The 13,327-nt window shown below is 38.4% G+C and overlaps 1 protein-coding gene across 1 annotated transcript in view; it reads right to left on the bottom strand.

Annotated features, from left to right (window-relative positions):
- Positions 1-13,327, bottom strand: part of LOC148840567 (phospholipid-transporting ATPase ABCA1) — a 300,212-nt gene that overhangs the window by 138,517 nt on the left and 148,368 nt on the right. The window contains exon 22 of the mRNA XM_088932095.1: positions 5,778-5,992. Within this exon, the coding sequence (XP_088788221.1) occupies positions 5,778-5,992 (215 nt within the window). The remainder of the gene's footprint in view (positions 1-5,777; positions 5,993-13,327) is intronic.

Below are 13,327 nucleotides of genomic sequence, written 5' to 3'. Positions count from 1 at the left end.
AACTCATCAATCAGTGAAAACACTATTCTTATGCTATTAATTATCAAAGTTAACCAAAATCCAGGATACAGAAATAAATGTCATACGAGAAATAGGGAGAACCAATTATGTAACAGTGAAAGAGCATAGTACAGTAAATGTAAGAGAACTGTCCTTAAAACTGTAAAATGCAGGATTTGACACTGTGGAATGTAGTGATGTAAACTGATGTATTCTGTGATGATGAAAACTAAAGTAGTTTTGTCAAACTTTATATAGATGCAGCCACCTACAATGCGCGAGGTGTCAGTTGATATACCACTGTAGACACCATGATACTCCAGGCAGCAGCACATTATGGCGTTTTTATTTTTTTGAATAATCTGATGCTGCACTTCTTTCTTCTTGGTAGTTGATAAAATCAAGGTTCACCAAGGTTGATGAAGTGCTTTGTTACGTTACGTGTATTAATTAAAGCATAACTTTTCTGTTATCCACTGGATGGATTGTTTCGTGTCTGGGTGGTTGCATCATCTCCTCACAGTGAGGGGAAACTTGGTATGGGCTGCACTCTTTTATTTACACTCTTCTTCTTGTCTGAAGAACCACAACCAAAAGCGTTTATGCTGTAAAGCCACCTGTGTGTTTATAAATGCCACTTTGAGGTGTAATGGAAAATTGAATTCTGTTGGCTTTCTAAACCGAATTAATTCCATTTAATGCATTGTACTATATATATCTGATGACTTTTAAGAAAAAATATGTTTTTCTCAGTTTATTATCTTATGCCTCCCCAATACAAATGGTGACACACACTAGTGGTGAACATTTCCATGAGATAGGAAGCCATTAATTAAATACATGGTTAAAACAACTACATTTTCTGGCATGCCACAAAGGTTAAAAAGTCCCGTGAAGTAATGTCCACAGATTTCCATACTGTACTTCAACTACAGTATAGTATTAGTATCGTTCTTTGACATTGCCTTCATCTACCATAATTACACCACTGTTTTGCAAGTGATCATTAAAATTCTATTAACATATAGAGCGGTGTAGATAATACCTCAATGACAAATTGCAATATTAACAATTTAAGTTTATAGATAATGTGGACGCATATCAGCTACAATGCAACTCACTGTATGTGATAATGCCATTCAAATCACTACTTAAAACTTTTAGTTTAATCTGGCCTTTATTTTACATGTTTATTTGCTTTTAAATATAACATGTTTTTTATGCCACTATGTATAGGCTATTTTATAGGTATTTGACAATCAAAATCTAAAATAAAACTGTATACTGTATGTAATTAAAAATGGTAATTCTATTAGTGTTATACAGTATTGTGACATCTCATTTGGATTTGTGGTAGCAAAACTGTAACAATATCCTGTCTCAACAATGTTCTTATTGTACTTGATTAAATTGTTTGTTGCTAGTACTGTATGCATACAGTATGAATAGTGCAGGAAAGCACTAATGAGTTAATAACCATTTAATACTGTACTTGTTTTTCTGACAACCACACACAGCTGTGGTACTTTAAGGTGAATTGCAATGTTAATAATCTGAGTTATTGTGATTAGTTTATAGTCACTCCATGAAAGTCATCATTATCTAAGAATTTCCATGAAACCAGGCACATTAAAAAACCTGATCCAGGTTCAATGCTCCATTCGTGGTATGTATTATAGCAATAGCTAAGGTATGTATTTTATATATTTATATAACATACAAAATATGGTGTATTTTCAATAATTATTACTTAAGACTAAGAAATAAAGAAAAAAAAAAGTTTTAATAAAGCTAAAATCACTAACGTTTAACACACATGCCACTTATCAATCTGCCTTGAACAGGGAAGGGCTAGAAAGGGAAGAGCAGGGAAGGGCTTAGTTCTGTATGTTGTAACTCACTGCAGTATAGAGTTTTGAGGCACATTCTAGATGGCTGCATCTGTACATATCTACTTATTGTAGTCCATCCATCCATTTTCTAATGCAAGGCAGGGTACACCCTGGAAGGGATGCCAGTCCATCGCAGACATATTGTAGTCCTGTACATAAATATACAGTATAATACATGCATATTGCCATTTGATGTGTGTGATGCACATTAAGTTAAACCTTTCAGAAGACACACTACTACTAGTAATCACATCACTAATATTGAATAGCATTTAAAGGTCTGACTTTTTCTGACAAGCTGCAAGCTCACAGGCATCTAATGTGGTAAGCTAAGGGTGACTTAACTGAGTCAAGGTAAGCTGACACTGAAAGAACTTAGTTGCACTCTGCTGATTAGGGAAATCAGTCTCACTGCCAACTAATGACATAGCCTGACCTGAACCACATCAGAATCAGAATCAAAATATTGTAACGCTTACGGCCGTCAGGTACTGTGTAAGAGCCGGCGTACCAGAGCAGGTGACGTCACCGCCCTTCCCTATGATAGCAGGACTACAGCTACTGGGCTGGAAAGAGATCTCTCTTTAGCTCACGGGGTTGGGTCGCTGCAGAGAGACGCGGAAGTCCCGGGTTCGAGCCACCTATACTTTGGGCCGACCAGATGCGGCAAGGGCGCCCGCCTGAGCCCCCGTTGCGTTACATTGGTGTCAGAAGCGGGATGGGATAGCCCTTCGCCGGGGACGGCGATTTAAGCGGGGGAGAGTGTAACGCTTACGGCCGACAGACACTGTGTAAGAGCCGGCGTACCAGAGCAGGTGACGTCACCGCCCTTCCCTGTGATAGCAGGACTACAGCTACTGGGCTGTAGAGAGATCTCTCTTTAGCTCACGGGGCTGGGTCGCTGCAGAGAGACGCGGAAGTCCCGGGTTCGAGCCCCGGACGGTGTGGGGCCGACCTGATGCGGCAAGGGCGCCCGCCTGAGCACCCGTTGCGTTACATTGGTGTCAGAAGCGGGGTGGGATAGCCCTTCGCCGGGGACGGCGATTTAAGCGGGGGAGAGTGTAACGCTTACGGCCGTCAGGTACTGTGTAAGAGCCGGCGTACCAGAGCAGGTGACGTCACCGCCCTTCCCTATGATAGCAGGACTACAGCTACTGGGCTGGAAAGAGATCTCTCTTTAGCTCACGGGGTTGGGTCGCTGCAGAGAGACGCGGAAGTCCCGGGTTCGAGCCACCTATACTTTGGGCCGACCAGATGCGGCAAGGGCGCCCGCCTGAGCCCCCGTTGCGTTACAATATGTTTTATTCTCCACATGCAATGGGAATTTTCCTTTGGCCTCACTGAGACAACGATAAAACCAGTGTATATACCATGTACATAAAACATTCAATGGATTTTACAATATGCAATCAATATAATATAAATAACTATATCATTCAATACAATATTGTAAAAAAACATAAGATTCCAGCGTGAAGCACAAGATTCAGGTGTGAACTGCATGTTTATAAATGCTGTCAATGCAAGGAGCTCTGACAGAGCTCATACATCAGGGTTTAAAAGTAATGGCATTGGGAATGAATGACTTCTTAAAAATGTGCTTTGTAACCTTTGGTACTCTGAGACGTCATCTGGATGGTAATTTTTCAAATTGGGAATTTAGTGGATGTGAGGCATCATTTACTATTTCCTGTAAACACTCCTAGTATAGATGTGGATTAGCTGGTTCTGTTTCTGACCAATGATTTTGCTGTCTATGTTTATAATACTTGAGATCTTGGCTCTGCCCCTGACACCAAAATTCCCATACCAAGTAGACATGTTAAAAGAGAGCACGCTCTCTTCTAGACTTGTGTAGGCCAGCTCTGGGATTTGTTTGCATATATCAAAGCTCCTCAGCTTTCTTAAGAGAAAAAAATCTCTGAATGTTTTTTTTAAAAACTGTTGTCTGAGAAGTTCAGTTTGTTATCAATGTATGTGCTTAGATATTTAAAACATGAAACTTGTTTTGAATCTCCATGAGCTGACCATTTATGTTTATAGGTTGAACTGTGACTGGCTTAATTCTGACTTAGTGTAGCACTAATTCTTTTGTTTTCTTTGTGTTTATTTCCAAAGTGCTTGACTGGCACCAATTAGCGAATACTTTGACAAAGCAGAATGTTTGGTCTGAATTTTCACTTCACTGCTGAAGTCCAATCAAGGTAATATCACCATCTTATTTAGGCAAGCTAAAAACACCATCATTGAAAAAAACACATTTGCCTGGACTACTGGCCCCAACACGTACTATATTGAGCACCTTCACTGTTTGAAAAATGTATGGACCCCTGATGATTACTTTGTAGTAGTCAACTGAACTAAGTTGGTAAATTGTTCCTGAGAGAATTTACCTGTTCCTGTTAGAATCACAACATGATAAACAGGGACACTAAAAGCGATAAGTTAGAAACTCCAAAAATACTGTATTTTCATTAATTACAGTGTTTTATCCAGACCAAACTACAAAATAATATAATTAAATAACATGTTTGCGTGCTCAAATCAGACCAGTTTGTAACTGTTTGTTTTGACAGTTAAAGGTGTTAACAATATTTAAAAATACTAATAAAGAAATCTTTTTCAAACCATATGTTTTTCATGGGATAAATTGCAGCTAATAATTTGCTAAGAGTTTCGGTTTCTAATACATTTCATTAAGACGTTTTATGCACATATATCTGTTACCACACCAAGATATAATTATGTGTTGATATTTAAATTACTCACATTCTGCTAATTAACATCACTGACATCTTGTCATAACTTGTTAAGAACATAATTGTGGGCGTTTACTGGGACTGATTCCTATACTCAAGGGAAGAAGCAGAAGACCAAGCATGACTATGTGGTTGTGCCTCAGTGCCACTGCTAATCCTGGGGGTCTGCAGTATTGCTCTTCTTATGAAGGGGACAGAATGAAAGATTGGAATAGAATGACAATTATAAGGCTCTGTGTGCAAGCACAAACTTGTCATTTCTTAAAAGTTTTTTTTTTAATTTCCTTTCATTAATAATATGTAGATAAATGACTGACTTCAGGGTCAAAGATACTTTCCCGATCTCAATTTGTACGTGATTTTGCCTGTATCTTTCAGGTGTACATTGCTCTTAGCTATCTTTTGTTACAACATTTTAGTGTTAAATGATTCTTTATAAGCAGTACATCACCATTTTGAGAACATTCATAAAAAAATGCATAATGTCTGTGATGACAAAAAAAACCAATGGGGATGATGTGAACTCATTCTTTCATTCTGTTGGAAGCCTCCCAATGTCCAAATTATGAATGTGATATCTACTATAAAAGAAGGACCAATTACTAATTTTTGTTGACTTCACAGCAATTTAAAGAAAAATTCTAAATATTAGACCTAGATAAATACTGGATACTCACAGTATAGTATATGTATTAAGAATGTACAACAGTTACTGTATAATTAATAAGGCGAGTCCTAAAACTATCCAATCCTGGGAAATGAGTTCCACCACTATCAGAAATACGCTTGTTTTCTAAAATATGCTTGTTTTCTAAAATAGTATATATGTTTATAGTGTATTCTACAGTATTTCATGAGCTTTGGATGAAAGTGTACTGTATGGCTATGCTGACACTGTAATGCTACTTATAGTCTTGATGTTTGTTCTTATTTTTTTTTTGTTTATTAGTGTGTTTTTGAAAATGCAATAAAAATGTTAACAAAAAAAATGAGGACCAGTTAAGAGAGTGAGGCCATCTTATGTAAATGATCTTGTAGCAGGATGGTAAATATGTATGTATTGTATATATATTAAGCATAGTTTTAGCTCTTGAGTTTAGAATATTTCACTTTTTTATGAATTTACCTCAACCACCCCTGCCAACCTGAGACCAGAGCACTCTGTTGACATTTTGTTTTTTCCTGCTTTAACGAGAGTGAGATAGTATCCACTTCCAAAGCACTTTTTCAGAAACAATGAGGATCCACAGCAGCACATCTTTCCATGAGAAATAATGGCGATACGATCCCCAAGAATATCAGCTTCATCCATATGGTGAGTAGACAGGATAATTGTGCGGCCTGAAAATAATAAATTGCAATAATTAAAAACATTTTAAACATCTATCTATCCAGTCATCTACTCACCAGGACTATAGCTGAAACATCTGTAATTGCAAAGAGAAATGTTGCTTTCTTTTTGTAAACACTGTGGAGTTATTGTGGTCATTTTAAATGTGGTTAATTTATTTTCAAGTCATTTTTAATTTTAACAAGATTTAACATTTTATTAAATGAAAATATCCACATGAGAATAAAATGTAAAGAATGTACAATTACAATTACAAAATTAGTTGAATGTCTTGTGTCTGTGTTCAATAATAGTGGCTCATGTGTTTTTTGGATAAATACACCTGCCTCTATATGGACCATCAGGCACACAGTGAATTTCAAGTCATTAACCATAAAGACAAAAAAACTTTAAAAACAACATATACTGTACTAAACATTATACCAGTTTAAGTGCTTTTAGAGCAAATAACTCTTAATAAAATTTAAAAAATAAAACAATGTTAATAACTGCCTGTCTGCCATATCCCATGTCCATGGTTTACACTATTTCCCTTACTCCCCACACTTTCTGGAACACCTCTAGATGAGTGTAATAAATAAACTCTAGCTTCAGCCTGGACATGACTATCACTCTAAACACAGTGAGCACAATCACAATCATCATATTAGTCACCCTATTTAACCTACTATTATTTATACAGTACATATCTTAACATAACCCAATAAAAATGCAGCTAATTTATACCTATTGTCACGATTGTAGTCCCTCCCCCTTAAGGGCGCTCTGACACGTTCACTTTTTTGTTGATTTTGTGCACCAGCTCCCTGTTCCAGCCCACCTTTAAAAACCAGACGCTCACTCTGTTCCGGGCTCTGCACTGGAACACGGATGCCCAGAGGCTCACCTATCACTGAGTCGCCCTACGTCCACGGCTTGGGTGGCATTCGCCTCCTAGGTGTCCTGAACCAGCCGAGCCCGGGACCTGGAGTGCCTGGTTCCATTCCCCCTTTCTTCCCCCCGATCCCACTTCGCCGGATCCCACTCCGGTTTTTAACTTTGTCATTGTTGTCTACAACCCCTTGCCGGATTCCGTTCCGGCTTTTAACTTTGTTTTGTTCGTTTAGGATTTATCACCCGGCTCTGGACCTTCACCTGCACTGGAATTCCCTTTGGACTCCCTTTTGGACTGTTCGCCTGGATCACGCCCCCCAGAGCACCTTCGTCACGCCCCCCCCAGTTCCTCCACCAGCCCGGTTTCTCGTCTCCCCCCTGTTTGTGTTCACTCCCTTCCGGATTGTGTCGTCTGCATAGGGTCCTGAAAGACGCTTTGTAACACCTACATTATATTTCCTTTGTGTAAATCTCCAACTCGTTTTGATGGCTTATCTAGACTACTCCAATTGGAATTATAGTCTTCCCTCACTTCTAACCTCCCCCTTAGTGAATATGTGAAAGATCTTTGATAGCCTCATAATAATTTGTTTTTAAAGGCAGCTGCACAGGTCCTCCCTTCTCCACAGAATAAACCTGAAAGCTCTCCTTTGACTTAAAACACAGTAGTTTCCCTGAATGAACACAGTTTTTTTATTATAAATAAGTTGCCATGCTTGCAATTTTAAAAGAGGAGGTTCTGAGTTTTGATTAGCTTCCCTTAAAAGACTGAGCAACACAAGCCTTGTACTCCAGTACTGCCCGCAACTGCATTAAAATCAGGCTGATAAACCATGCTGACCTGACCGACACATCGAAAGCCTGAGAAGAAGTATGCTATTTATCCAGTAAATGGACAACCCTGTGAACTGTTTCTTACCAAATTGCAGAAAAAGTAGACAATTGTAGAGATTGGCAACTCAGAGCTGAATTGCATATTAAAGGCTACTCTAAAAGCCAGTAGTCTCATAGGCTCAGCCCCCTCACTTACTGCCATTGTGTTCCAGGAAAGCAGCATTCCTTCCTAAAACGCAGGTAAACTGAACAAGGCCAATTTACTTACATTTATCAATAGCAGCTGCCTGTCACACTGCACCCCCTCACCCACCTTGTAAAAGAAGGCAAAAGCAATGTTCCTCCTGAACAGAGTCGGAAGAATATAATAACCTGTTTTGCTTGGAGTTAGAATGCAGCAACTCAACTGTACTTTTAATATCAATTAGGCCCCACCCTCCCTTCTCAACAGGCAAAAACAGCAGACACAATTCTGTCTGGAAAAACTTCAAATTCTCATCAATGGAAATGGAGTCTTTATAATACACAAATGTGTTTTTATAGCAGCAGACTATAAACAAAACCCATGAAAAATGTACAATAGATGCACAAAAGAATAATTTGTTGAGCAAGGTTATAGTCACAGGCATATAGTAAATGAGAGCTTAACCCTATGTTTTTAAATGGGGAAATCATTTGCCCCATAGTATGATTTATACTTTTTATGTGATGGAATAATACTTTACCATATTATTCAGTAAAGACAACTGAATAAATTAAGTTGGCATCATTTATCCAGAGTTGCCTTAATTGACTTCTGGAAAGACATCAATTAGTGACCAATTTTAGTTGATGTATATAACAGTAAAATCCATCCAATCTGGCCAGAGATTCCAGACCTGGAGAACCTTTACTCCGTATGTCCTGTCTGGCAGTTGGTTAGAGATTTCACCAGATGTCCACCAATTCATGTGCTATTAGAATAATCACTGATTCAGTGGCTGACCTTGTGTGGGGTTCTGAGCTGTTCCTAATGCCTCATTTTCTGTGTAGTTAAAATTCCCAGCCAGTGTCACCATCTCCTCAACATGACAACCTGAGTTAAGATTTGATTTAGATTTAACATAGAACATTTTCTCTTACATCATTTGGACATGTGATGTTAATACATAGAAAAGTCTTGCTTACCACCCACACCCAAACCTTCAGGAACCAACCTTTAATCACTTCAACCATGTTATAAAATCCAGAATCAAATTTTTAGCAAATAAAATAGCTTCACCTGCATTAAAATTAGAGCAATGACTAGGGAATGCCATTCCTTCCCTCTCACTAACATAGTGTGTCAGATATGTAATATTTGCTAATCAATGATGCTTTCTCTTCTGTGTCTGTACACCCATTTACTTTGAGTGCTCCCAGATTAAGGTTATGCATCAGCAGGATATTGAGAAAATCACACTGACACACACTAACAGAGAAGGAAACAAATAATTGGCTAGAATAAAGGCACTGGTGAACATGAACATTTTCACTTTTTTGGTGTTTTTAAGATAATCTCTTAAGAAATCCTACATCACATATTTTACACATCTTACTCATAACATTCTTTAATGTAATGCACTCTTTGTTTTCCATTCTCATGGCTGTAGCAGTGTGCATAAGTTGCATAGAGCTGCAAATTAGTTGCAAATAAGAGCTCAAAAACAGCTGGAAAGTAATTAAATATGCTGATCTCCCACCTGCCTTTCACTCTTTCTAAATATGATGTGATGCTCTGTGCTATATCTGTCACGATGCATTAATTGGGACCCTATGCAAACGGTAGAATCCGGAAGGGAGTGAATCCGACACGGGGGAGAGAAGACTGGGAACTGGGCTGGTAGACGATCAGGGGGGCGTGTCGACGGTGCACTGCTGCTTGGGGAGGCATGGTCCAGGCGAAAGTCCAAATTGAAATCCAGGGTGACCGCAAGAGTCCAGAACTTGCTAATCCATCCACAACAGACAAGACAAAAGTTAAAAACCGGAGCAGGATCCGGTGCAGGGACGGGCAATAAAAAGGGATAACGGGGCCAGGCGCTCCAAGCCCAGGACCCAGATGGTCAGGACTTGCTGGTAGGCAGGCTTCCGGGCGTCCATCTTCCAAAGCTGAGCCCAGAATGGTAAGAGCAACTTGCTATTATAGGGAGGGGCTGGATGGGAAACAGGTGCATAAAATCAACTCAAGAAAGAGCCAGAGCGCCCTTAAGAGGAGGGACTTACAATCGTGACAATATCCTTCTGTCATCTATTGGCTATTTTACAGCTCATAGAGGAACTGGTATTACAGCCACCCCTTTCATTGACTGAGTTGTTCTCAGTTACACTAATTTCAGAGCAACAACTTCCTGAGTGTCTTCGCTGGCCATAGAACTCTCAGAAAAGGTCCCTTATTTCACAATCCCTTTGTTCTTAATTACTCTTTATTTGCTGTTCTGCAGTTTAAACTCCAGTGTTTCCATCTTTCAAACACTGTCCCCACTCAGACTTTTCCCATGTCCACCAACTTTTTCTTTCACCCATTCTCTGCTAACCTGCATCTCTCTCTACCGCAAGATAGTCTATGATAGTCTGTAATAGTCACTTAAACTCTGTTTTCCAGAACTGGAGGCACCACTAAATTACTATCTCTTCAGGCCAAAATGAGTCCTTGCTCTCCCACTCTCACCCTCTAGCTCTTGAGACACTTTGATACTCTTTTACTTCCCCCTACTGATTCTCACTGTTCCTTAAACCAATAACCAGTCTGCTGGCCAGGTAGCACTCCCTGGCCAGGTAGCATTGCAGCTGGTTCATCAGGTATCTACTCTTCAGATTACAAGCCTTATGCCCTTCATGCCCACATTTGAAACATTCCTTGACAAGATCACTTCCAGCTATTTGAAATTTTACTGGGATATTTAAATCACTGTTTATATTATTCTTTATCTTATACAGCTGTCTCTTGAATGAATCCATGTTTCAATTGTGGTAACTTAAATTGCAAGGAGATCTTTGAGATCCCCACCATGATCTGCCTGTGTCAGGTGAGTCCTCTCATTAGCCACTCAGAAATTGGTGTTTGATTTAACAACGTTCCTTGCAAAGGCAGCAGGCAGCAAAGCTGTAAACAGAGCTCCATAGATTACTGTATAACTCTAGTCTGAATCAGCACGTGCATCATTCCAGGACGATAGTGAGACCAATTGCAATGCTTCATGTTCTGTTGATAAATCTGACTTTCTTAATTAGTCCACCCTCCATTTAGGTTTACATCAGGTACACAAGGCAAACACCCTCATGCAGATACTGGGATGCTTTTTAACAATGAACAGAACAAATGCTCCTGGCTGCAAGACCAACTCTGTGTTATTATTTCTACTATGATAGCTTTGGAATTTCATCCACATGCATACATGTTGTACATGCATGTACGTGTGTGTTAGCAATAGCTTTTCCAAAGAATGGACATCTGAAAAAATTGCTCCAGATGGCAGGTGGAAAAAAAAGAATATTGGCTTCAGCATGTTATGACCAGGGGGCATATTCAGACAGACAATGCTGGGTCACATCAAAAAGAAGTCTTTGGAAAATAGAGAAGAGTCATTATAGGAAATAATAAAGTCACAGTAATTTATCCTCTCAGAAACGTCTTCTGGCTAACACAATAACAAACCGCCATCTCTAAAACTAGCTAGGAATTCTAGGGTACTGCTAGGGAGTTTTATTGTTAAAATTTGTAATATTGTTCAAATTCTTTGTACACAGAAGTAAAAACAATAGCTGGCCATTTGAGGATCCATTTAATGATCCAATGGAGTCTGCATGATGTAAAAAAATCTTGATTTTGCTCTTTGTTTTTAGACAGAAGCACTGATCTAGCTACAGAGAAGTAATGCTGTCTTTCATGAAACACCTATCAAAAGTAAGTTCAAATTTAACTTGTAACTATAACAGGACATTGAAGGCATCATATTTGAAAATACAGTAGATTTTTCATTTTACTGTACTCTGCAGATTGTTCCCATTACTGACACAGCAAAATAAAATGACTTGTGCTCAAAGTCAGTAGCTGCTCTTGGAAGATTCAGTTTAAAACAAATACTACATCTTAACTAATAAACATGTAAATATGTATTTAATTTTTTTAGATACGATAGTACATTTGTCTAGAATACAGAGAGGGCCAATCAATAAAAAAATAAAGATTATAATGATGAATGCAACAGGTGAGCCAAAGATATGATTTGCAGTCTTGTAATTTAAATTTTGTAGGCTACACCAGTTTATAATACATTAATAGGAGAAAATTAAAAGAATATCTAGCCTAAATATTCATAAACTGTGATTTGTTACATTTATAAATTTATAAAAATGACTATGCACTTGTGATTGTTATTATGAATTATTATTAAGAACTTACAGAGCGCCTGTAACACATCAAGAAAGACAACCAGACTGAATACCAGGTAAAATATAGCTTTTGTCAAAAACAAACCTTAGCTGCTGGTTAATGTTTTTTCACTGATCTTAGGCAAGGCAAAATGAATACAGGTCTAATACAGTCTGAGTCTGACTTATCATCAATTTAGAAAACAGGTAGAACTAGGAAGACCTGTTGGAAATTCATCTGTTTTAAAAGAGAGATTAAAAAGAGGCTCAGTGGAATGGGTATTAGATGAATTGCAGTTTTTTTTTAAGGTTCAGTGTTATCATTATATCTCTAATTGAATAATTGGTTATGTCACAAAACTGAAAGGACTTTGCATCTAATTCAGTAGAATCAGCATTATTGTTAAGAATTAACCACATAACCTGCAATAATGAAATTTTCTTTGAATTAAGTCATCATTTTTATCTGCCATTAAATTATTTGAAACAATAACTGACTCTGGTAAATGAAAGGTAATATGTTTTCATAAATTTAACTTGGTTCCAAAATCACTTGGGATTGTTTAAGAGATTAGAGTATTAGTTGGATATGAGAACTTATATCTTGTGTGCATTTACTTTTAATTTGTCTGAAGGGAAGCCAGTGGGAATCTTAGAGGCCTAGCAGTTCGCCAAGCTGGATTATTTGCTTAATTAAAACTAACAGCTCAGGGCTAAATAAAGAGCTATTATGATATTTGACTCTAAACCTCATAATTGGAGTATGCATGCTGACAGTATTGCTTCAACCATCTTAAGTCCATGTAGCTTCAGTTGGTGGGATTAAATACATTTCTCACTAGTTTACTAAAGCTTAAACATGTTTAAAAGCTTGTTCATCAAAATACTTAAATATTCTTTTACACAGAGTCTATCAAGCTCACTCCCGCTGGAGCATGGCCAAGCGAGCTAGCGTAACTATGGCAGGAGGTCACACCTCTACTCACCTGTCTGCCCTGTCTGTCAGGCGGTTGCTTTGGTTACATAATCAAACAGGAAGTGTGTTCCAGCTGTGTATAGAGCTCAAACAGGAAGTGTGTTCCAGCTGTGCATACAGCTGCCTTGTCAGGAACAGACAACTCAAGGTCTGCTTTGACAAATGGTCTGGGTTCTGTTATAGAGTTTTGCCCTGAGCCACTGCTTTTCCTTGTGTGTGTTTCTCTTTGGACCCTCAGCCCTGCTGCGAT

The sequence above is a fragment of the Atractosteus spatula genome, chromosome 1 (assembly GCF_055471065.1).
Source record: "Atractosteus spatula isolate fAtrSpa1 chromosome 1, fAtrSpa1.hap1, whole genome shotgun sequence".
Classification (NCBI taxonomy): domain Eukaryota; kingdom Metazoa; phylum Chordata; class Actinopteri; order Semionotiformes; family Lepisosteidae; genus Atractosteus; species Atractosteus spatula.
The sequence above is the reverse complement of the archived record's forward strand: the minus strand, read 5'-3'. Positions and strand labels throughout refer to the sequence as shown.